The sequence below is a fragment of the Ceratotherium simum genome, chromosome 3 (genome assembly GCF_057802395.1).
Source record: "Ceratotherium simum simum isolate JZ-2026a chromosome 3, ASM5780239v1, whole genome shotgun sequence".
NCBI lineage: Eukaryota > Metazoa > Chordata > Mammalia > Perissodactyla > Rhinocerotidae > Ceratotherium > Ceratotherium simum.
This window is the reverse complement of record NC_141902.1, coordinates 52,155,425-52,180,167: the sequence shown is the minus strand read 5'-3', so window position 1 is coordinate 52,180,167 and position 24,743 is coordinate 52,155,425. Positions and strand designations below refer to the sequence as shown.

General features: G+C 45.4%; 1 protein-coding gene across 5 annotated transcripts in view; it reads right to left on the bottom strand.

Annotated features, from left to right (window-relative positions):
* The window catches only part of CGNL1 (cingulin like 1), a 157,137-nt gene extending 135,184 nt beyond the window's left edge, over positions 1-21,953 (bottom strand). For 2 of the 5 annotated variants that reach the window (XM_087427762.1, XM_087427768.1), the window contains exon 1: positions 13,098-13,255. In XM_087427762.1, the coding sequence (XP_087283888.1) occupies positions 13,098-13,130 (33 nt within the window). In that variant the 5' untranslated portion in view covers positions 13,131-13,255. Of the gene's footprint in view, positions 1-11,120; positions 12,748-13,097; positions 13,256-21,887 lie in introns of those variants that run through there. The other 3 variants (XM_087427755.1, XM_087427742.1, XM_087427750.1) reach the window with 3 other exon arrangements.
* Positions 21,954-24,743: the final 2,790 nt, after the last annotated feature.

The following is a 24,743-nucleotide window of genomic DNA, read 5'->3' as shown; positions in this document are numbered from 1 at the left end:
TACCTCATATCTGACAATTCTGACTCTCAATTTGTGCTTTGAAAACACCAGGAAATATGTAAAAATGGACTTTAATGAGGGTGGAGGAAACAAAAGTGCAAATTGGTACATTTAAGGCAGACAAGCTGAAATTTTAAATGTACACACCATCAGGGGGCCGGCCCGGTGGCGCAAGCGGTTACGTGCGTGAGCTCCGCTGCGGCGGCCCCGGGGTTCACCGGTCTGGATCCCGGGCGCACAGCACACCGACGCACCACTTGTTAAGCCACACTGTGGCAGCATCCCATATAAAGTAGAGGAAGATGGTGACGGACGTTAGCTCAGGGCCAATCTTCCTCAAGAAAAAAGGGGAGGATTGGCATCAGATGTTAGCTCAGGGCTAGTTCTCCTCACAAAAAAATAAAAATAAAAATAAAAAATAAATGTACACACCATCTAATCCAAAAATTCTACTTCTAGTAATTAACGCTAAACAAAAGAATTATACAAACAATACTTCTAAGTGTAAAAATACTTGTATACAAGATATTTATAATAACTCAATGTCCATTAATAGGAGGTTGCTAAATTATGATATAATTAGAATACCAAGAATACGTAGAATACCAAGAAGCTATTTTAAAAAACAAGATTTATTTACACAGTCAAAGAAAGTATCAAGATACATTGTTAAAAAAAATAACAAAAATAACTATCAGAATAACGGATAGAGTTATAGAGTTGCCCCATTTCTGTAATTTTATGCATAAAGTTACATAAAAATCTGAAAAGAATGTTTGCCAAGTTCTTAAAGAGTAATTATGACTGGAGGTGATAAAATAGGGTACTTTCAATTCAAACCACAGTTTCTGTAGTGCCTCAATTTTGATTACAAACAAGTTACTACTATAGTAAGAAAAAAAAATCAATGGCAGCTGAAATGGCCTTTGAGCACGCAAACAGTGGTGCTGTGAAGTCCAGATTCCCTTTTAGGCAACAGGCTGTCACAAAGCCAGCACCCAACACGTAACACAATTCAACTTCCTTCTTCCTTTGCTTCTTACATACACCCGTACACAGTTGGGAATTACAATCCCCAGCCCAAAGCCAAGTAGAAGCAATAACATAGATGTGTGAGCTGCTGTAGAATCAAACAAGGGATCAGTTACAGATGACAACAGAAAAACTGCAAAAAGCAGTCATGAGAATTAGAAGCACAGCAATCTCCACAGCTATTTTTGCATAGGATCAAGGAGACTTATGCACCTAGAGCCTCTAAAGATATCTCCACATGATAAATAAGACTAATAAGAATGAAAAGGGTCAATTTTATTTAGTGTCTAGGTTTCTGTAATTCAGGGAAATGTGTCCCTATTAAAATTTCAATTAAAAAACAAAATGTTTAGTCTTATTGCTTGAAGAAATAAACTTCAGAAATCAGGAAAATGAACTAATATGAAATATCTAATTGCTCAACATGCTCTATAATTAAGCTGTTATTTTTATTTAGGTTGTATTTACTCAATAAAGTTTTAAGGATTCTTGTTTTTATTTTTAAAAGCCATTACATTAAATATTCATTATTCTTAAAAGTAATTCTCACACACACCCAAAATTAACTTATACTCACATGAGAGAACTTGACCCCAGGTCAGCAATCCTCAATAGAAAGATTCCATATCTTCTGCTCTTAACAGAAAACCAAGAGATCTCTGATTGTCATGAAGATATAGAGTAAATTCAGGATTGGAGCATTGTGTATTTTTTTTCTATTTTCCCCCCCAGAAGATTTTTATTGCCAACAAAAATTTGTCCTGGGTTTTCAGGAGATTCAGCATGGCTTCAAAGAACAAGGTCCCACTTTCCAAAATACTAACCAACTAAAAATTTCAGCCAACACAAATTATTCAAATATAGACCATAAATAGGACTTTGAGATTAGATTCAGTGTTGAACGACAACAAACAGATGTAAAGCATTTGAAGGACACAGGACAATTGTTAAAAATATAAAGCCTATACACCAAATAATGAACTATTCTCCATTCAAAGTGTCGTTCCCTGTGTGTTAACGTTCAAGTGGGTTAAAACAATACAGGTGTGTGTACCTTCGCAACTGGGCAAACAACCTGCCAGTTAAATTAAATTCAATTTACACTATGACGCGAGCCCAGTTTTCCAACATGCACAGTTACTAGGTATGAAATAAGACTTATTTTTCAAACACGCTGTACATTACACGGCTGCCATGCAGGTTACACTTTCTCACAGCACTCAAATCTTGTCTGGAAGCATACAGCCCTTCCCAGAACCACAGTCCCTGGGGCATAGCAGGTGCACGATAAATGCTGGCTTCTTTTCCCCTTTCATCCTTCCTCCAAATATCATAGGAAAATGGCAATATGATGCACACTTATAATATCACAACTCTATTCCTGGGCCTTCCGTTCATTGCTTTCCCATTTCATTATACGGGCACCCAAAATACCCCTTTTAATATTATCTTGCATGCATGAAACAACTCCAATTTTGTACAGAACATACAAATACATACATATGTGTGGTGGAAAAAAAAGGAAATAGGGCCGGCCTGGTGGTGCAAGTGGTTAAGTGCGCACACTCCGCTGCGGCGGCCCGGGGTTCACCAGTTTGGATCCCGGGCACGCACTGACACACTGCTTGTCAAGCCATGCTGCAGCGGCGTCCCATATAAAGTGGAGGAAGATAGGCATGGATGTTAGCCCAGGGCCAGTCTTCCTCAGCAAAAAGAGGAGGATTGGCAGATGTTAGCTCAGGGCCAATCTTCCTGACAAAAAAAAAAAAAAAAAGAAATACATTCAAATATTAACAGCTGTATATCTTGATGGTAGAACTGAAAACAGTTTTTAATCTTCCTCTTAGACTTTTCTGTATTTTCCAAATGCATTACAATAAGCATCTGTTGATTCAAAACAGAGTTTGATACAACACAGTTCCTCTACACTCTCACCAGAATGAGCAAGATGAAGACGGCACACAACAGCAACTGCTGACACTGGGGCCACTGAAACTCACACACTGCTAGGCACGCCTGCAAACTGGTACAACCACTTTGGAAAACTGTTCCACGGTATTGACCACAGCTCCACATATGTGAAGACCCAGCAATTCCACTCCTAGACAGATACCCAAAGAACTTGCATACATATACAAGAATGTAACACCATTAATAACAGCCAAGAACTACAAACAACCCAAAACCCATCAACAGTAGAGTACATAAATCAATGATCGAGGTACAGTCATAGAATGAGCAATATTTAGCAACGAGAAAGAACAAATTACTGCTACACACAAATCCAGGGATGAATTTCAGACATAATGTTGAATGAAAAAAGCCAGACACAAGAGTACATACATACAATGAATATAATTCCATTTTATGAAGTTCAAGAACAGTCAAAATTTACCTATGGTGATAGAAACAGGACGGTGGTTATCTTTGTTAAGGAATAATAACTGGGGGGGCCAGCTAGTGGCACAAGCAGTTAAGTGGGTGTGCTCCGCCTCGGCGGCCCGGGGTTTGCAAGTTCAGATCCCAGGCGCACAGTGACACACCGCTTGTCAAGTCATGCTGTGGCTGCATCCCATATAAAGTAGAGGAAGGTGGGCATGGATGTTAACCCAGGGCCAATCTTCCTCAGCAAAAAAAGAGGAGGACTGGCAACGGATGTTAGCTCAGGGCTGATCTTTCTCACAAAATAAATAAATAAATAAATAAAAGGAATAATAACTGGGAAGAAGCATGAGAAAACTTCTGGAAGATATTATACACTTACGATTTCTGCATTTTTCTACTTTCAATGTTTGTGTTTTTTTTAGGAAGAATGGCCCTGAGCTAACATCTGTTGCCAATCTTCCTCTTTTTTTTTTCCCCAAAGCCCCAGCAGATAGTTGTATGTCATAGTTTTGCATCCTTCTAGTTGCTCTATGTGGGATGCCGCCTCAACACGGCTTGATAAGCAGTGAGTAGGTCCGTGCCCAGGATTCGAACGTGCCCAGGATCTGAACCTGCAAACTCTGGGCCACCAAAGTGGAGTGTGCGAACTTAACTGCTACGCCACTGGGCTGGCCCCTGCACTTTTCTACTTCAAAAAAAAAAACATAACTGGGTTTGCACCATAGCTCTAACCACTTACTGGCTGTATGGCCTTGGGCAAATTTCTTAACCTCTCTAAGCTTCATTTTCTACATCTCTAAGTGGGGATAAAAACAAAAACATCACTTATTTGATGGAAATGTGACAAGAATTAAATTGGGCAATGCATTAGAGTGTTTAACATAGTGCCCAGCACAAGGCAAGAGCCCAATGCCTAACAGTAACAGCAAGGGCAAACACCTCCTGAGGTCTTACTAGGTGCCAGGCACTGCTCTAAGTTCTAAGCTCTTAATCACTTTGCAATACCATCTCTCTCAGTTCCTGTTCTTACTTACTACTCAAGTCCAGAAGCGCAGGCTGTGACCTGGACGCTCAGAAGTCATCTGTGTAAAACACCAACCACAGCATTTATGTCAAGAAAAAAGGTGAATCACTAGTTATATTCCTGCTGAGGTTTTAATGGAAGGAAACTGGCAGGAGCCACACATCAGGATTAATCACCGACAACTGAAGAGAAAAACGACTTGAGCTTCTGAAGCAGTAGCTGCTTTCTGCAGGAGGGGAAAGAATATTTTATTCCAGCAGAATAATTCATTTTAAGTTGAGGAGTCATCTGGGAACTGAAAGAGCTCATCTTTCTTCCCTAAAGAAAGAGAAGAGACAAGTAACTCTGTTAAAAGTTTTTCATGTTGACCAGATAAATTTACTGCCCTTTAATGTATTTCATATTTACAACTAAAATAATTTTTAAAGTATACGCTTGCTACGTAAAGTAACTTAAAATGCTGGTCACAAAGCAAGGGACTCAGATTATATAGTTAAATGAAACACGGATAGAATAGTCTCCAAATTACAAGATTAACTGGTAGATTTAGGAATGACCTTTTGCTTCAATTAATTTTTAATTTACTTTCAAGTCAGGGAAGACAGACTGTGTGGATTTGAACCTAGCCCCATGACTTACTAGCCCTATCACCTTGGACAAGTTACTTAATCTTGCTGTGCCTCAGTTTCCTCAACTGTAAAATGGGATAATAATAGGGTTATTATAGGGACTAAATGAGTTAATAGATGTTGAGTGCTTAAAACAGTACCAAGCACTATAAGTGCTACAGAAGTGTTACTATCATTAATTTTTATATTTTCTGATGTAGATGCAGAATTCATCTAAAATTATAAAATTTACTCACAGAATTTGCAGCTATAGGATGGACTGTCTAAAAATCAGAGGAGAATGTATTTAGTAAGATTATGGCAAGTGAGCATGAATATTTGGTTTGTAGGCACACACATGTGCACACAAAACTCTCCCTCCCTCGCTCCTTTTCTCTCTCTAAGCAATTTAAATCACTCTACATCATAACGTACCAATGATCTCTGGTTCTTTTGACCCCAAAATGATCCCAACAAAGATGTGAAATGTTACTTTTTTTCCAAATATTTCTAAGGATCCATTTAAAAAACACACCCTGAAAAGGTATATTTGCTTTTCGTATTTCAAAAACACACTGGAACCTTTCCATGGCACATTTGAGCCACAAAGTGGATGGTGTTCAAACACAGACTCTTTTCAACCTGTAGCAGAGGAGGCCTGCTAAAATTTTACATTTTCCTCCAATTGTGAGCACAGAAAGCTTTTCATTTTGTTCCAAAGGAAATGATCTTACCACAGCTCAACGATATCATCATTGTCTGAATAAAGTGGGTATCCGGTGGCATACAGAGGGCTAAAAAGACTCAGAAAGAGAACCCTCAAGCCAGGACATTATAAGGAACACCAGCACAACACAGTAGTAGCACCCTCCTTTCCCCTCCCCCAATAAAAAGGCTTTTCAATACCCACATGCCTTTGCTTTTCCAAGTGGAAGAGAATTTTGCTCGAAAATACTACCTACGTATAATTGTTTCATTTCACCAATAAGCACATTCACACTTTTCTACTAATACTGTCCAATCAGCTCAAAAATCCCTATCTCATTACTACTATCTGTGGCTTCTTCCTATTATCAGCATGACATAATTAAGATAGCAATTTTCTGATTTATTAGTCCAGGGTATCAAAGAAACTTATTTTGCTTAAAAAAATAACTATTCGTTCTATACTTAATAGACTTGAGGACATCTGGATAGCTCTCCATTGAAGCCACATCTATAAACACAGCTAACCCACGATGGTGGGTCCTGTCTTTGCCCTACCTTTGGTTGTAAAAACCTTATCCAGCTTCATTATCCAGAACGTGGCACAGCAGGCTTCAGGATGAGATGGATGATGAATAGAAAGTTGCACGCTCAGATTCGTAACAATGAATTAGATTCTGGGAGCTCAAGGAAAAAGTAGGAAATAGCAGCCATATTTCATTTGCAAAATGTATTTCCAGCAGAATCTACTTTCTTGCTGACCTGGGCTATTTGGTGGGGTTTTGGCACTTTATAAAGTCGCTTTAGGTCTTGATCAAAACATTCATTCATTCTTCAAATGTGTATTTGTCTCTACCATGTGTAAGACACTGTGCCGGGCACCAAGGGAGATCAAAAATGACCTTATTTCACTCCTGGACTTTTTCCCTCCAAAATCTCCCTTCATGCGGATCACACACAGCCAAATGGCACTCCTCTCCCCTCACAACCAAGTTTCTGATAATGCCCACGTTAGGGCCCTGCTTTCCTCTCCTTAAGCCCCTACATGCTAAGAAAATACTTATTTTTTTTTTATTATAAAGGTAATACATACAGTGATTTTTATAAAATTCAAGCAGTCAAGAAGGGCATGAAGTGAAAAAGGAAACTTTCCCTCCCAACCATACCATCAATCCCACAGCCCAGAAGTAACCACATTTCTTGGGACTTCCAGAAATTTATATTCACAATCAAGAATCAAGTCTTTTTCTAAACCAAAATGAGGTGTCCGAATACATACTGATTTGCACCTTGCTTTAAAAAAAAAAAAAAATAGCATATTTTTAAAACTTTTTTTAATCAGTACTTACAGATTTGCCCAATTCCATAATGTGCTTACACCTTAATTAATTCAACCAGTCCCCTGTTGAAAGATACTTAGGTTATTTCCAGTGTTTTGCTATTATAATGCTGCAATGGATGTCTCTGTGTGTTTGCCAGCTCACTTGTGCAGGGATATTCATAGCATCAATTCCTAACTGTGGAAGGGCGGAGTTAGAGGCTGCACAGTCTTAATTTTGAAGGACAATGCTGTGGCCGACACCAGTGGCTACCTACCCACAGCAACTGCCCCTTCCCCCGGCCGCAAAGTTCCAGTTTTGTCCCCTTTCTTCCCAGTGCCCATGTCCTTCAGGGAAGGCTGGGCCCCTATCTAAGTCCAACACAGGTCTCAGCAAGCTATGGGAACCCCATCTTCCCATGCAACTTATTGGTTTAGTTTGGGCATCTGACCCATTTTTGCCAAAGGGGCATGGAAGTTCTGCAGAGGGGTCCTAGCAAAAGTTTCTCCGTTTTCCTCTTTTCCTGCCTCTGGACATCACTGTGTGTGAGGATACAGGCTGGAGCAGTGGCAGCCACCTTGGGACCATGAGGAGACAAGCTTGTAGACAAATGTCAAACACTGAGGCTGGCAAACAGGAAAGCATCTGGGTCTTCCATTAATTAACCCCAAAATTGCCCTAACTTTGGACTTTTTGTCTACATGAGATAATAAATGTCTTTACCTTTTAACCACTTTTACCTGGGTTTTGTTTACTTGGAGATGAAAGTACCCCCACTGTCAAGCAGCTCTCCAAAAAGAAGCCCGTTGGATTTATAATCCCACCCACAGCACATATAAGAGTGTCTGTTCCTCACACCTTGGCTTCACAGGGTTTTAGTCCCCATCTATTCTCAGTGCATTTTCACTTAATGGCCAGAACCTTTTCTTCCTCAGAGAGTCTGGCAGCTTTTTACTTAAAAAAGGATACAATGCAAAAAGTTAACACAAAGACTGCTTGCCCTTGGCCGACATTTCATTCTGCTCCTCCCAAGGCATGGCACTGAGGCACCAGGTTCACCTGGCTCCTTCGGGAACGTCGGCACTGTCATCACAGGGCTGGGATATACGCTAATGCCTCAAAGCCAGTCCCACTCTGCCTGGGCTGAGGCAGGGTGGTGTGGAAGGACAACCCCTAGCCTGGAACTAGATGACCTAGTTGGGATCTGCTACCTATGAGCTGGGTGACTGAAGAGAAGTCACCTAACTTCCTGCAGCCTGTTTCTTCAGATATAAAAGGACGGCTCTGAAAACTGAGGCCCAGGGTCCTTACACAGATGGGGACAGGAGGCATGCAGGTCCTGATGATCAACTGTCACTGGCAATTCAAGGTGGGATCTAGGCTGATTCCCACAGACCTCTGCTGAGAGGGGACCATGTGAAGGGCAAGCCGACTTCCTTGGATACTTCGGCACTCTTCGTCCTCTTTGCTTTCACTACCTGTCACTCTCCTGCCACCACAGTGGGCAGCCCGTCAGGTCATGACTACTGACCAGAAGAAAACCCAGCCCATCACTTCTGCTCCTCCCACAGAGAAGTGGAACTCCCAGGAGCATCACTGCAGTGAATGAAGATGAAGCAGTGTGCTGCCAGCCGAGAGTCAGTGCATGCCAGGCTAATTTATAGTGTTACCAAGGCCTAGGCTGGTACCTGGCCAAAACACATATGATTCTGCACCCAGCTGGCCTAGGTTTAGGAAGCCCCCAAAAGGCTGGCTTGACCCATACTTCCCCCTTCCTTCTCATTCTTTCTCTACATTGTGGTGGACTGAATCACTGTTCCCAAGGCTTCACTCTCCTACAATGGAGCTATATGTCCACCTTCTCAGCCGTGTGACTTTGCAGTGCCTAGGATGGCCAGAGCATGCTCCCCCCACCACTGATGCTGGGCTTCGCCATGTGATTTGTGTTGGTCAACGGAACGTCAGCAGAAGTGACAGTGGGTGGTTATGAGCCAAAGGCTTAAGAAGCATCGTGCATTTCCACTTGCCCTCTCATGTTACCGTGATCTGCCACAAGATTAGCATGCCCTGGGTATCTGCTGCCCCTTCGGCCTAGGTCCCAGAATAAGCACATGTGGAACAGACCTGAAGCCAAATAGAAGCTGGAGTGTAGCCTGGCCCAGCCAAGGCCAGCCTAGGTCAACCACACCATATCCCACTGACAGATGAGCAAGTAGGAAAGTGAATGTTTGTGGCTGTAAGGCACTGAAATCAGGGATTGTTTGTGCTCAGCAACATTATGTAGCAAAACCTAATACAACTGTCATAAGAACAAATATAATGATATTTGCCTGGCACGTAACAGACATGCAAAAATAAAATATTTGTGCTTGGGCCGGCCCCATGGCTTGGCAGTTAAGTGCGCGCGCTCCGCTGCTGGCGGCCCGGGTTCGGATCCTGGGCACGCACTGACGCGCCACTTCTCCAGCCATGCTGAGGCCGCGTCCCACATGCAGCAACTAGAAGGATGTGCAGCTATGACGTGCAACTATCTACTGGGGCTTTGGGGGGAAAAAATAAATAAATAAATAAATCTTTAAAAAAAAAAATATTTGTGCTTATTTTAAGGAGAGCTTAATTCATTCATCATTCAAACACATCCAGAGGCACCATGCTAGACCCACAGGAAGCTAAGCAAAATGAAAAAGACAAAAGAAACTAATGCCATGTCTTTTTAGTCTGGTAAAGCTCCAAGCTTCCTAAATCCCACTAGGGGAGAGGGGTCTGTGTTGACAAAGCTTCTATTCATTTCATTCATTCATTTATTGTCCTGGGTTAAATCACAGAAGGGAGGAACCTCAGCATCTGTGCATTTAAGGGATCTGATTCTTATATTTATTGATGGTGAAATCTACCTCCTTCTACAAATATACTGTTTATTTAAAAGTCAATTATTTGTTTAAAAGACAGAAAGAACTCGAATTATTTTTTTAATGAACTTCTTTGTTCTATTAATCTTCATTTATTCACTTAACATACACTTACTGAGCACCTATGATCCCACAGGTCTATGATCTGTATCTGTGCTAGGAAGCAGCACACACAATCCCTAGTCCCGACTCCCGGCTGCCCAGGTGCAGCCACCGACAACAAATGAATTATTTAAAAGTACAGTTGATATATCCATGTAGTATCCAAATTAAAATTTTAAAAACCCTATAGTTTAACTCCAACATTTTAGCATTTTACTTTTAAAAGAATTTCATTTCCTCTGCAAATGTCAAGATTTCACCACCCGTTTCTCCTTTTATTGAGGACAATACAGAAGACGGGTTCCAGCCATTTCCTTCTCACATTCCCCTCCACACAGAGTTGTGGGAGCCTCATACACTTAATAACCTTTGGCATGAAGTCTTTTCAAAGGTCTTTTGGAAGTCTAAATAAAATATATCCACTGGTGTGTCCCTCTTCCCACATGCATTTTCTCCCTCAGAGAACTTTAATAGACTCATCAAGCATGATTTCTCCATCTGCATGTCATGTTTTTTTTAAGGCTCCAGCAATATCACCCTCTCCCACGGATTGCACAACCCTGGGGGTATGGAGGTGAATTAGGTCTGAAAACAAGGAGCATTTCTACGATTCTAACAGGGAATTCACAAAAGCGAAGTGTCAAATAATAATAAGCACACACACATATACACCTCCCTGCCCAGACATTGTTCTAAGCACTTTAGACATATGAACTCATGGAACACCTAACCCTGGAGCCAGGATTTGGACCAGACAGACCGGACGGTCCAGCGCCAGAGTCAGGCTGGTGACCGCCAGGCCCTGCAGCCTCTCTGCACATCCCAACCTGCGCCAGTGACTCTGGACTTTCCACCCTCCTGTCCTCGGCCAGCGCAGCGAGGACCCCAGGAAATCAGCACAAAGGGAAGGCGTCCTAGAGCGTCCTTCGTTTCAGGACTCACCCCTGTGATAAAGCCTCAAGTATCCCAAGAAAGGGCCTCCGTAAGCCCCCTAAAACAGCCAACATCCTGCTTCCTCATGGCAGGGCCTACTCACCTCTCCAGAATCGGAGCAAAAAGCAGAGCCTCCTTGGCTACCAGGGCCCAGGGCCTCCTCGGCACAGGAAAGCTCCAAATCCTGGCTGAAAGCTCAGGCCTCGCCCAAAGGACCCAGAATCTCAGAAGCCCTGAGCTGCTCTCCCAAATGCTTTAATCTCTTCTCACTGAAGCCCCCCGCCCTGCTACCAAGGTCAGAATGGGGGGCGGAAGGATAGAAAGGAACACATCACCTCCTATCAGTTTAGTCTCTCTCCAGAGAGCTAGTTTTACATCTCTATGCCACTTTAGGCCTCCCCAAATCTCCTACCAGCGGTGACTGAAGGGGGTGGGGGAGGACAGAGTCAAGATTGTCTGGGTCAATGACAACTACAAATCTGGCCCAGGCCTCCACCTGGAAAGCTAAAGCAAAGATATTATTAAAGTCACAGGTTAAGGATCGCTCACTCCACAGCTCCTCATTTAGAAGCCTGCAGTGGCATTAAATGTAAACACTTCCCCAGAATGCTTTAAAACACAGGGAGGTTTTTATTAAACGACTTAATTGAGGGCCACTTCTCATTGTGGAAAGCTTTTAAACCGAGGAATAACAGGGTCCTGGTGGGTGTTTTCCAGACACATGTTTTTAAAACCCGCCACGCTGTCCTGGGGAAATGAAGCACAACTCGAGGCCCCTGTGTGCTCCTGCTGCTAATTCTTCAGCAGAAATAAAATACCTAATAAGATGTGCTCCCGGCAGCACCACGAACCTGGTGTGAGAGCTTGGTTCCAATATTCATTTCAAGGGTCATTAGAATCACTAGATGGGAAAAGTGGAAAAAGTAAGGTTGGCCAAAAAGAACCAAAATAAATGAAGAAAGACATTTCAAAGCTTGAAAACAGGACACGATATGGGAGAAGAGGCCTGATGGAACTGAGGCTTGGGCTGCTCTACAAAGACACCAGGTAAGAAGGAATGAGGTACGATGCACAGATGAACCTGGAATCCCTTACGCTACAGGAAAGAAGCCAGACACAAAAGGTCACATATTGTATGATTCCATTTATATAAAATATCCAGAATGGGCAATTCCACAGAGACAGAAAGTAGACTGGTAGTTGCCAGGGACTGGAGGGAGGGCGGAATGTGAAGTGACTGTTAATGGGTACAGGGTTTCTCTTTAGGGTGATGAAAAAGTTCTGGAATTAGACAGTGGTGGTGATTGCACAATGCCGTGAATGTACTTAATGTCATTGAACTGGTTAATGAATGTCACTTTAAATTGGTTAAAATGGTCAATTTTATGTTGGGTGTATTTTACCATAATAAAATAAAAAATGATACCAGGAACTCCAGAAAAATCCTTTTTCAGCTCCTAATCCAGGAGCAATCCCTCCCTCACCTGAGTAAAAATATCCATGCTATACGCCAAAGTAATAAATAATATTATTTTACTAATAACACTCATTTATTGAACTAAGCTTCCCATGTGCACCATGCACTTCTCAAGGACAAGTCACTTCCCCCCACACCTGTCCTCAGGTGAGTGGTGGTATCATTAGCCTCATTTTACAGGTGAGGAAACCAAGGCACAAGGAAGTCAAGGAGGTTGCCTGGAGTCACACAACCAATAAGGGAAAAGCCAAAGGATGAACCCAAAGGTGGGGGACCAGGTAGCTTACACCCCCCGCCCATGCTCTCAACCACGGCCATACTGCCACCCAATCACACACTCCGCTGCAGGAATGTTTCCTGGGCCTAGCTGATTTACCACTTTGCCCAAAACACAGATATTCTTTGGCTATGGAGCCCTAATCCTTCTTTAGTTGCATTTACTGAGTGATCACTTATGAACGAGGTTCCCTGAAAAACACGTTCAAAAGCCCACCTCAGGAATCATACTACACCTTCATGTTCATAGAGCTATTTTCACACGCGCAGATTTATTTTATTTAGTCCTGGGGACAACATGATAAGATAGGACGGTGACGCAATTACCTGTCCTTTTACGAGGAGAAAAGCCAGCCTCATCAGTTCTGGAGCTGATCTCAGCCACACAGCGGGTGCAGGAGCCTGGCTTCCTCTCCAGGACCCCACTGGGCTGTCTTCTTAAGAGGCTGTCTTCCTTAAGAGCTGGGTTTAACTCCCCTGAGATGTTAAGGGATTCTTTTTTAGCATATAAGTTATTTATATGTAAATTTATATGTATTATTTATATGTAAATAGATTCAAGCAATTACAAATGAAGTTAAGGAGCACTTCATGGGGGAGGAAACTAGCTCCTCTCACTCTTCAGGGGCACCTGTGGGGCAACCCAGAAGCATCAATAAAAGGCTAAATTCCATTCCTCCCGCCCTACTTAAGAAAGGAGGGCTCTGTATCCCTGGCCACAGCTCGCTTTGATGACAACAACCACCACTGGTAGAGGCTCCACCTTGCCAGGGACTTCTGACAATTGGGGCCCGATAATTCTTTGTTGTGGGGCTGTCCTGTGCAATGTAGGGTATTCAGCAGCATCTCTGGCCTCTACCCACTAGAAGCCGGCAGCCACCAGCACCCCCAGTCGTGACAACCAAGAATATTTCCAGATATTGCCAAATGTCCCCCAGTGGGGCCCCGTTTGAGAACCACTAGACTACGTCAAAGGGATGTGGCCTGAATAACTCGGCCAGGTAAGCGCTACACCCCCATGTTACAGATGAGGAAACAAACCCAAAGTGGAAGAGGACCCTGCCCAGAACACCACACTCCCAGTGACGGGCAAATGTGGCTTCCAGGCCAAGTCGGTGAGACTCAAGGCTCCTACCCCACGGTGGGAAGAAGGAATGAGAATACAAGAGACAGAACTACTTGCTACCAGCTCCTATACTTCAGTGTTCAACCGTGCCTTGCCCTAGGAAAATGGACGGGGGGACTGAACCCTCCCAGTGTTTGGTCCTCACCTCCAAAGAAAACACGCTCGGCAGGCTCTGTTGGCAAGAACAGCCCCAACAATGCCTGGAAGTCTGAAGGGCCTCCTTTACTCACAGAATAATCTGCATTATTTGAATAATAAATGCTTTAAGCACAGACACAAACAAAAAATCACTGGCCATGAGAACTTGAAATACATTTTTTTAAAACATGCTTTTATCAAGAATTCACTCTGATTATTTGTGTGAAACGTTCTCCTCACACTCCCACCCTTCTTGGTGCTCGTCTGTTTTTCTGTTTAGAAATCACTGTGGCAGCTAGAGAGAGACAGATGAAACACAAGGATGTCAAGTTTCCAAAGGCTGGCTAACTTCCATCCTTTCACAAACCTTTACTGAGCACCTACTTGCTGCTAGATGCGGGGATACAGGTCAGTGGAGAGATCCCTCCTCTTTTTAGGTCTGTTTACAGGTTTGTGGGAGGTTAGACACGTAAACAAAGGGTGCTGACGGTGTCCTAACTGCTGAGATGAAGGCATACACAAGCAGTCAATAATCTGACGAAGAAATGAATGAGGGGGTAAACTGAGGAAGAATGAAGAGCCAGGGCAGCAACCAGAGCTCTAAGGCAGTAATAGCACAGCTCAGGACCAGACAAGTGTGAACCCTGGATCCCACCACTTGGGAGCTGCCCAACTTTGACAAGCTACCCAATTTTTCATGGCCTTGTTTCCCTCACCTGTAAGATGGGTTCATGATAGTACCTGTCCTGTAGAGTTGCTATGACAAAAGCTCTCAGACAGGGCTGGAGGTGAGGGAAGGGCTCTAGGATCATTTGCTATTATAATGAGAATTACTAATCTTGGGCAGGTCTGCTGGGAAGTCTGGAGACCTCTCTCTCTTTGGTACCCCACACAGCTGCCTTACACCCAGAAAGTGGACTCACTGCAGGTACCCTGACCGGTAGTGAGAGGTGGTCATGCCCTGAGCAGACCAGATAACCAGAAGAACCAAGTAACCAGTGGCTCTAGTCACTCCCTACTCTCCTACTTTCTCTCTCTCTATCTCCCATTTTACACTCCCATCCCTCACCAACTCCCACCCTACCCTCACCCCCTACAAAGAAACAGCTTATGGTGGCCCAGGGCAGTGCAGACAGTTAGAGCTGAGCTGGTGTGGCTACCTCTGGAACAAAGGTACTCAAGTCCCAAACCCAAAACTCACAAGTAAAAGAAATCTTAGGTTTGGTAAACCCCACCCTGCAGTCCCCTTTGCAGACTACTCTCTCTCTTATCTGTGCCTCCATTCTTTCTCTATCAGTTCCTCTCCAACTCCTAAAGCTTTTACTGTAATCTCCACTCTCGGTAAACTTTCCAGGTTTTTGATATTTGATTAGGGCACGGAGAGGGGCTAATCAACTCTTCAGCAGCTGCTGTGTAATTCTGAGCAAGTAACTGTTTTTAATAAGGAGGATAAAATTCTCATAGGCAAAAATGGTGGAGAATCAAATCTTTTAAAAAAAAAAAAGCTACCAACACAGCTACAATGAAGCTCAAGGATATAGATATACTAGATATGGATATATATCATAGGATATACTAGAAGCTCTGCACGACATTCAAAACTGGCCCATTTTTTTTTTCCTTTGTAATCAAATCAAAAGAGGGTGGCTGGCTGGAGTCTGAAACTCTGAGGTGAATCCCCAGACTCCCACTCAGTACCACTCCAGACCTCACCAGGCTCCTCACCTGGAAAATGGGAGGAACCAAACCGATGTCACAGGATCCCTGGGAGGAGTCATGGTCCCAGTAGGTCCCCTCCCCTGAATGGACTATAAATTTGCAAGAGAAAACAGTCTGTTCCAAATGCAATAAAATACAAGGATAGAAAGCCAGGGGAAGTCAGGTAAGAACCAAGAGAATTATTGAAACCAAAACTAGAAAATATTGGTCATCTTGCCTCAATCCTCTAGCAAAGAGATAAGCAACAGTGAAATATTATTAATAATAAAGGGGCAGTATGGACCTTAAAAAACTACAAAGTAACAGCCTGAACCAAGGGTACTCCACCTAGGGCAAGCAGATCTCCCTGTGATTGGGCAGCAGGGAGTAAACTCCGCCCTATAAACAAAGAGGCTGCCAGCCAGGCTGGCAGGAATATTCCACGTTCAGGACAAATGCCCTGTGCTCTAATCCCAAACACTCTAACTCCATGACGACCCTCCACCGAGTCCCCTGGAAGTATTCCCCGCAGCCGATCCTTCCCAGGTGGAAATATGGAGCTGGAGCCCACTGTAGTAATGAGCATGCATTCAGTAACCCTGTTTTAAACTCATCTTTACTAATTATAGCTCCACTCCACCTCTATGCCCTCACTACCTGTAATTTTAAGAGCTTGAGGTAATTACAATGCAGCAAAGTTTTGTTTCTGTCACAAGTACCACATAAACAGGAGCTGAATGTGCACAGCTTCGTTCTGCTCCAGAATGCTCAACATTGAATTTTGTTTTTAACGTCTTTACCTACCAACCAATTATCTACAGAAATTCAGAGGTTTGCAGAGCTTGCAGAAATGTGGAGATAATGTCTCTCCAACCTAGGATTTGGGATCCATTCAGAGCCTTTCTGAACAGCCAAACCTACCCTCTCCATCAAAAAAAAAGAGAAAAGTAGGATTTCATAAAATTTCCCTTGGGATGACAAGCCAGCAGTGATCTTCAGTCTAATGCTACACATCGTCTAGTAGAGGAAAACAATCAGCCCAGAGCTAAGGAGACTGTGATGTTAGAAAAACAATGCACTGAAAACACAATTTCTCAATCAGTTCTGCTTAAGAGGAGCAGGGAGCAGTAGAAAGAACTTAGCTTTGTATTCAGACAGACCCAAGCACTCTCAAACCTCAACTCTGCCGCTGCTTCTGAGCGCAGCGATCCAGCACCTCTTTGGGCCTCAGTTTCCTCATCTGTAAAGTGAGGCCACCGCCACCTGCCTCTCAGGAACGGACAGGTTCAGGGCAGTGGATGACAAGTGCTGAGCATGACACCTGGCACTTGGAAGGTGGTCAATAAACAAATGGTAACTCCTCTCACAACCCTGCGGTTATTAGCCCGATAGGCCAGCTATTTGGAAACCAGCTTCCCAAGGGAAAAACAGTGTGAAGTCCAGTTTTCAGTCTGTCCAAGGAAACCTGGGCTAAAGTGACAACAGCTTGATCAAGAACAAATATCCAGGGCCGGCCCTGTGGCTTGGTGGTTAAGTGCGCGCGCTGCAATGCTGGCGGCCCGGGTTCGGATCCCGGGTGCGCATCGAGGCACCACTTCTCTGTCCATCCTGAGGCCGAGTCCCACATACAGCAACTAGAAGGGTGTGCAGCTATGGCATACAACTATCTACTGGGGCTTTGGGGGCAAAAAATAAAATAAATAAAATCTTTAAAAAAAAAAAAAAGAACAAATATCCACGAGCTGGCTAGAGTCATAGACAAGACGCAACCGCTTGCTCTATAAGTACAACAGCTGCTGCTGTGACGTGGCCCTCTGCCCTCCTCCCAGCTCTGGGGCAGAGGTAGCCACTACTCATTAAGCTTATTATGCCAGTTACCAACATGCCAAAAATGGATCCAGCCACATTCTCCACCAGCTTCCCAGCCCCAGGTAATATCCTGTACTACCTGGTTCCAGACTCCGTAAGCAAAATGCACCTGCCAGAATCTGGCCTCCTCTTTCTTCACTGCCCACCTCCCCTCTGCCTGATCTATGCACAAACCCTTCCCTCTCCTCCATCAGAAAAGTATCTGAAATCAGTCATTTAAAACTTGATGTAAGGGGGCCGGCCCCCAGTGGCGCAAGCAGTTAGGTGTGCACGCTCCGCTGCAGCGGCCCGGGCTTCGCCGGTTCGCATCCCGGGCGCACACCAACGCACCGCTTGGCAAGCCGTGCTGTGGCGGTGTCCCACATAAAGTGGAGGAAGTTGGGCACGGAGGTTAGCCCAGGGCCAGTCTTCCTCAGCAAAAAAAAAAAAAAAAAGAGAGAGAGAGAGAGGAGGATTGGCAGATGTTAGCACAGGGCTGATCTTCCTCACAAAAATAAATAAATAATTAAAACTTGATGTAAGGACCTAATAAAATAAATTCTAATTGAAACCCAAGTAAAGTTTTTCTTGTACCTATGAATTGAGGAGGTGTCTATCCAGGTGAGGCTACTCAGGGGGCTCCTGGGTCCCCCCACTCCTTGAGCTCACCGTGATCATATGAGCTGTAACACACGGTTTCCAGGGCCGGCCCCGTGGCTTAGTGGTTAAGTGCGCGTGCTCTGCTGCTGGCGGCCCGGGTTCGAGCCCGGGCGCGCACCGACACACCGCTTCTCCGGCCATGCTGAGGCCGCGTCCCACATACAGCAACTAGAAGGATGTGCAGCTATGACATACAACTATCTACTGGGGCTTTGGGGAGAAAAAATAAATAAATAAAATCTTTAAAAAAAAAAAACACACGGTTTCCATCTCCACCAGACTTCAAGCTCCATAACTCAGGGGCTGTACCTGTTTACCAAGAACTCAGGGAGAAAGACAGAGCTCTGCCAGTAGTGGGGGCTTGAGAAGAATTAATAAAGAAATGAAACAGCAAAAACAAACAAACAAAAACTGGGTGTGAATTTAAGATGAAGCACTCTCTCTCCAGGGACACTGCTTTTGGGGCCGGAGGACAGTGCATGAAGAAGGAAGGCAAAGGGGGGCTGGAATGGGGCATTCAACTGAAAACTCCAATAAGCTTCCCCTACTGAAAGCCAGTCAACCCTGGTGCTATTCCCATCAAATCCCTTTTTTTCTTTTCCACTTTCAGGGTTTTCGTGTCATAACTTGTTTCTTGATAACAGCAATATCATGTGACAGAATAAAGTAAGCGCCTGGTCATTCAGGGGAAATTACCCAATTTCAATTCCCCTTGAACTTTGTTTGTCTCCTCTGATGCCAACCTCTCAGCCATTTCACTGCCCTTTAGTGCCAGGATCAGAGGAGGAAAAGAAAGGAAAAGCACAAAATCAGTTGTGTATTTTAAAGAGGTCAAGGGCATCTCTTAAATTAATGGGTTTCAGGGGGAAGGGGAGTTAAGGAGGCCATTAAATTTCTTTAACCACTCCTCACCCCATCTGTACAAGCAAATTAACTGTCCCCACTTGAAGAAAGAAAAAAAGGAAGCCAATGGGGCAGTCTATTCTTAAATCAAAGATCACTCTTCTGAATGCTGTCTACCCTTTCTCTAAATGAAAAAGCCCTTCACTGAGTCTTTCTTCTTCTTATTCTTCACTTACTTCTAACCACTTTAGAATATTAGAGCTGCTCTCCAAAAGTGAGAAATGTCTCCATAAGTCTGTTTAGGTCCATATTTACATATACTTTTTCTTCCTTCCTTCCTTCGTTCCTCTCTTCTTCCCTTTCTCTCTTTCTTTCTCTTCCTCTTTCTCTCTTTCTTTATCTCTTTCTTTCCAAAATGCACTATTATATTCACAGTGTAACTATTGCTGTTAAAGTGCAACTTTTCAGACACCAAGACTTCGATAGCATCCTCAAATAAACATTTTCTGCCAAAATGGAGACAAGATTAGCAAGTTAACAAACCATTCAATAAGAGCTTCATTTTGTTGGCCTGGTCCAAAAAATACCCACAAAAAATCAATAGTAGGAAAACACTTTCCATATGGTCTTGTTCCCCAAAGGTTGAGGATTTGGGTCAGGGGCCACCCTATGAGACCATGCACTCCACATAACCCCCATTCTCAAGCCAAGACAATCATGACGGCTCCCACAGCGGCCCCACTTCCAGCAATTGAAAACAGTGATAGAGGCAGGGCATGGCAGTGGAAGGTGGGAAAGAGAAAAACCAACTGGGGCAAAACTCTATAACTTATTATTTTTCAAAATGAACGTTCTTTTGACTCATGTTAGGAGCTAGAAACGAACACAAATGTTCCCCCACCTCTGGAGGGCATTTTCTTGAAAGTATGTCACCCCACTACTAATAAAAATGCATTATAGAGGCTAGCACCTAAGAAAAAATAAAATCCACTGGTTTGTTGCCAGGTAGCCACATCCAGGTGGGAATCTATTACAAACATGATACTTAGGTATAACAGTAAATTAACCAAGATCCCAGGAGACTGTCACAGTAATAACATGGACACTGAAAATACACTTTCTTAATGAAATATATATGATCAAATTCAATCAATATATGCATACGTTCAATTTTTCCTTAATCCTATTTCCCCATCAGTTTTAAGATCATTTGACAAGTAGCTGAGGTCTCACCTCAGATGGGCCATGCTACCTACCATAAGGCACTAGTTCCCTAACTCACACAGCATTCTATCAACAGGAAATATACACTGCGTTACATCTGCCGGGCTTACTCACACATCAGGAATAAGCTTAACCCACAAATGCACACACACTAACACAGTATCAACCACAAAACCTTGAGGATCTTGTTGGCTTCCTTTCTTGGAGGAAAGTTTCCCAAATTCATGCAAAATCATTACCTGTGACAGAGGGTCTCCAAAAGCTGATGGATTCCTAAGGTACTTTTCCTCCTTTTAATCTGAAATCCTTTCCAAATAGGACAAACTATCACTTGGTTTTCCCTGAAGAGGACAACCCAGTATTATAACCTTGACCCTTGCAAGGACTTCATGGCTTTAATTCCTACACTCCCACCTCCTTGGCAGAAAGTGCCCAGGCAATATTTACTGTAAACAGAAAAGGAGAAGCAAAGGGAACTTGAGAAAAAGGCACCATCTGCAGTCAAAGGTTGGAAAGCAGCAACCAACAGGGTCTTCAGGAGGAGAAGTGGGTTAGAGAAGGCGGAGTCAGGAGTGCCTGAGATGAGTTCTACATTAGGGCTGATCTCCAGCAGTTCAAAAACTGGCTGTGGGAGCAAGTTCCAAAGCAGAGGTTCTCAAATGTGGCTGCACGTTAGAATCACCTGGCTTTTTAAATTCCATTGTCCAGGCTGCACCTCAGACCGACTCAATCAAGATCTCTAGAGGTGGCACCTAGGCATCAGTATTTCTTAAAACTCTCTAAATGTGCAGCCAAGTTTGAGAACCAATGCCCCAGAAGTCCCAACGTGTTTTGAACAGCGTGTTGTGAGCAGCAGAGCAGCGTTGGAAAGGCGCTGCTTCCTTGGGGTGCGGGGGTACACACATTGCACATACACAAAGTTTTTAAAAATCCTGTGTAACTAACTCCGACATGACAGCCAAGCACCTGTCTGGAGGCCAAACAGTGATGCAACCGGGAAAAGTCCCTTGGAAAGCCAGGATATGTGCTCGAGTGAGACGGGGGTTTTCAGGGACGACCTGGCTGGACCGGGAAGGCCAGGGAGAGAGGGGCGGCCACCAGCCCTTTCTTTGCAAGGGATGGTCTGGACGAGCACGCTGAGAAATTAGATAAAACAGGGTGGGACAGGGACTGAGGCGCTCCGTTTGGGTCCCGGAGGAACCTGGCTCACTCCTAGCTGTCACTCGAGCCCGAGGGTCGAGGTAGGGGTGCGAAGGCGGCTAATCCCTCTTCCCTAAAGGGAAGTCCTGGAGGCCCTCCCCCAGCCCGGCGCGGGTCGCCCAGGGCTCCCCACCATCTGCTCGGCACGTCTTCCCGGCAGGGCGCGGAGGGCGGGAGCCAGGAGCGCACCTTCGAGCGAGGACCGGCGCGCCTGGCGGCGGCGCTGCGCGGCGCCGAGCTCGGAGGGCGGACGCGCGGGCTGGGCGCGGCGCACCTGGCGGAGCCCCAGCCCCTCCGGGTCCCGCCGCCCGCCGGCACCCCGGCCCCCGGGCCCGGCTCCCCGCGCACACCGGGCCCGCTCCCGCTCTCGGCTCACTTACCGCCGCCGCCGCCTCCGCGGTCCCGCTCCCGCCGCCGCCAGCAGAGCCCGGCCCGACTGCAGGGGCCGCGGCGCCGCCAGGAGGCCGGGCGAGCCAGGCCCCGCCCCGCCGCCCGCCCTCCGGGGAGGAGGGGCAGGGGGCCGCGCGGGGGCCGGGGCCGCGCGGGGGCCAGACCCGCCTGAGCAGCCGCGGGACCAGCCGCCCCGGCTGGGGGAGTCCGGCGCCCCGGCGCCCCCTCCGGGCGGGCCCGCCCCACCCCTCCTGTGGCCCCGCCGGCCTCCCTTCACTCCCCGGTCCCCTTGCGCTGCCCCACGCCGCTCGGGACACGTTTCCCCGGGCACCCCTACCCCGCCCTCCCTCTGCCCCCGCCAGCACCTCTTCCCCACCCCACGTCGGGCCTCACACTCCTCCAGCAGCGCTTTGTCCTCACCCTTCCCCGGATCGGAATGTCCTCCCACCTCCCCTCCGACATCAGCGGGTATTTTTCACCTCCAGCCACTGCCTCTCCAAATTCCCTGTGCCCAGGAAGCCCTCCCTATTGCACACCCCTCAGCCCTTCCTGTCCCTTCCCCACAGCCCTGAGCCCAGTTTTCTCCTTACCCTTCCGGGCAGACTTTCTCTCCCCAACTACTCAGAACCTTAAGGTGTAACTTTCTTGTACCACAATCAAATCTACAAATATTTATGGAGCACCTACTATGTCTGGAGACGGGGAAAGTTAAAAGATTATAGTCTCCACTTAAAATCTAACAATAATAAATGTCTGTTCTGCTAGGGAGGCAGGGGAGTGGGGTGCTCAAGGTCACACAGCTGATGGTAGTAGGGCTGGGATTAGAAGCCAGATTTCTGGTATCTAGTTTAGGCCCATTCTGGGGGAAACTGCAGGATGCCCCTTACCAGCTGTGAGAGCTGCAGCAAAAAGGTTTCATTTCCTCCTCTGTGAAATGAGGAGCAGGATACCCACCCCACCAGGTTGTGATGATTACCTGAGAAAACAGGCATGAAAATGTCACACAAGCTGTACTTAATAAGTAAATGTTTGCTGACATATGGAATAAAATGGACATTCGAAAATGCCATCATTTAACAATATAAAAAGACTAAAAAGTAATAGTGAGTGGGAGAAAATATTTGCAAATCATATATCTGATAAGGTGCTAATATCCAAAGTATATAAAGAACTCATACAACTCAAGAGCAAAAAGACAGTGCGATTAAAAAATAGGCAGAGGGGCTGGCGAGTGGCGCAGCGGTTAAGCGCCTGTGCTCCACTTCGGCAGCCCAGAGTTCGCAGAGCCCTGGGCGCGCCCCAACACACGGCTTGTCAAGCCATGCTGTGGCGGCATCCCATACAAAGTAGAGGAAGATGGGCATGAATGTTAGCTCAGGGCTGATCTTCCTCACAAAAAAAATAAATAAATAAAAATAAAAAATGGGCAGAGGGTCTGAATAGATATTTTTCCAAAGAAGACATACAGACAGCCAACAAGTACATGAAAAGGTGTTCAACATCGTCAATTATCAGGGAAATGCAAATCAAAACCACAATGAGATACCATCTCACACCTGTTAGAATGGCTATTATCAAAAAGACAAGAGATAACAAATGCTGGCGAGGATGTGGAGAAAAGGGAACCCTTGTGCACTGTTGGTGGGATTGTAAATTGGTGCAGCCACTATGGAAAACAGGGTGACGTTTCCTCAGAATATTAAAAATAGAACTACCATATGATCCAGAAATTCCACTTCCGGGTATTTATCCAAAAGAAGCAAAATCACTGTCTCAAAAAGATATCTGCACCCCACATTCACTGCAGCATTATTTACAATAGCCAAGATGGGGAAACAACCCGAGGGTGCATCGACAGATGAATGGATAAAGAAAATGTGGTGTCTATATACGATGGAATATTATTCAGCCCTAGGAGGGAAGCTGCATCATGGGATGCTTCCTGTGGCTCTGCTGTGAGGATGCAGTGAATGTGGGGAGCAGAGAGAGCGCGGAAGGGCATTCATTCGTGGAAGGTGTGATCATACAAGACAGGAAACAGGAGGAAGTGAACAAAGCGGAAAATAGAAAAATAGTTTATTTGGTGAAGTGGAGAAGCTGTGCTTGGGAAGAAAGATGAGGACTTTTGGTTGGAGCCTTTGGAAGAGGCTGTCTTAGTTTGGGTGGCCTGGGAAGTGGAGCCTGAGACAGGACTTGGGGCAGGTGGTGTGTTTAGGAGGGGCCCCTGGAAGCAGGAGTGAGGGACAGGAAGAGTGAGACGGGAAGGAGGGAGCTACGATTAGGGTGTGTTATTGAGACTGGTGCTGTGTGCCATGGGGCCTCTTAAGAAGCTGCTCAACGCCTCGTCCCTCCCCCACAATTGACAACCTGAAGGTCAGGGGGCTGCAGTGTTTTTCCAAGGCTCCAGCAAAGACTGCCCCTGGGGGCTGCACTCCCCACCGCAGCTCCCATTCTGAGAGGGCTGCCTGGGAGAAGGGTGCTCACTGGAGGCGGGAAGCTGTCAGCACTAAGGACACTGAGTTTCCACAGGACTGTACCAGCAGCTACAGCCCTCACACTGCACACGGCTCCTTCAGGACCTGCCTCCTACAGAGTATGGCAGCCGGCACCTTCTCTGGGCACTATCCCCCTCTCCCCTGAAATGTTTCAGAGTAGAGCAACCCTGGCAAGACACCTCCTCTTGAACAGCTTTCCCCAGAACCCCAGAGGTCAGACTTCCAGCAAGTTCCACCAGCCTGGCACCACAGCCGTGGCCTCTCCAACAAGGCCTGGCTCTGAGCCAGGGCAGAGGGGTGGCTGTTCCTTAGGAGTCCGATCTCACTTTTAGACCATCCACACTTTCCACA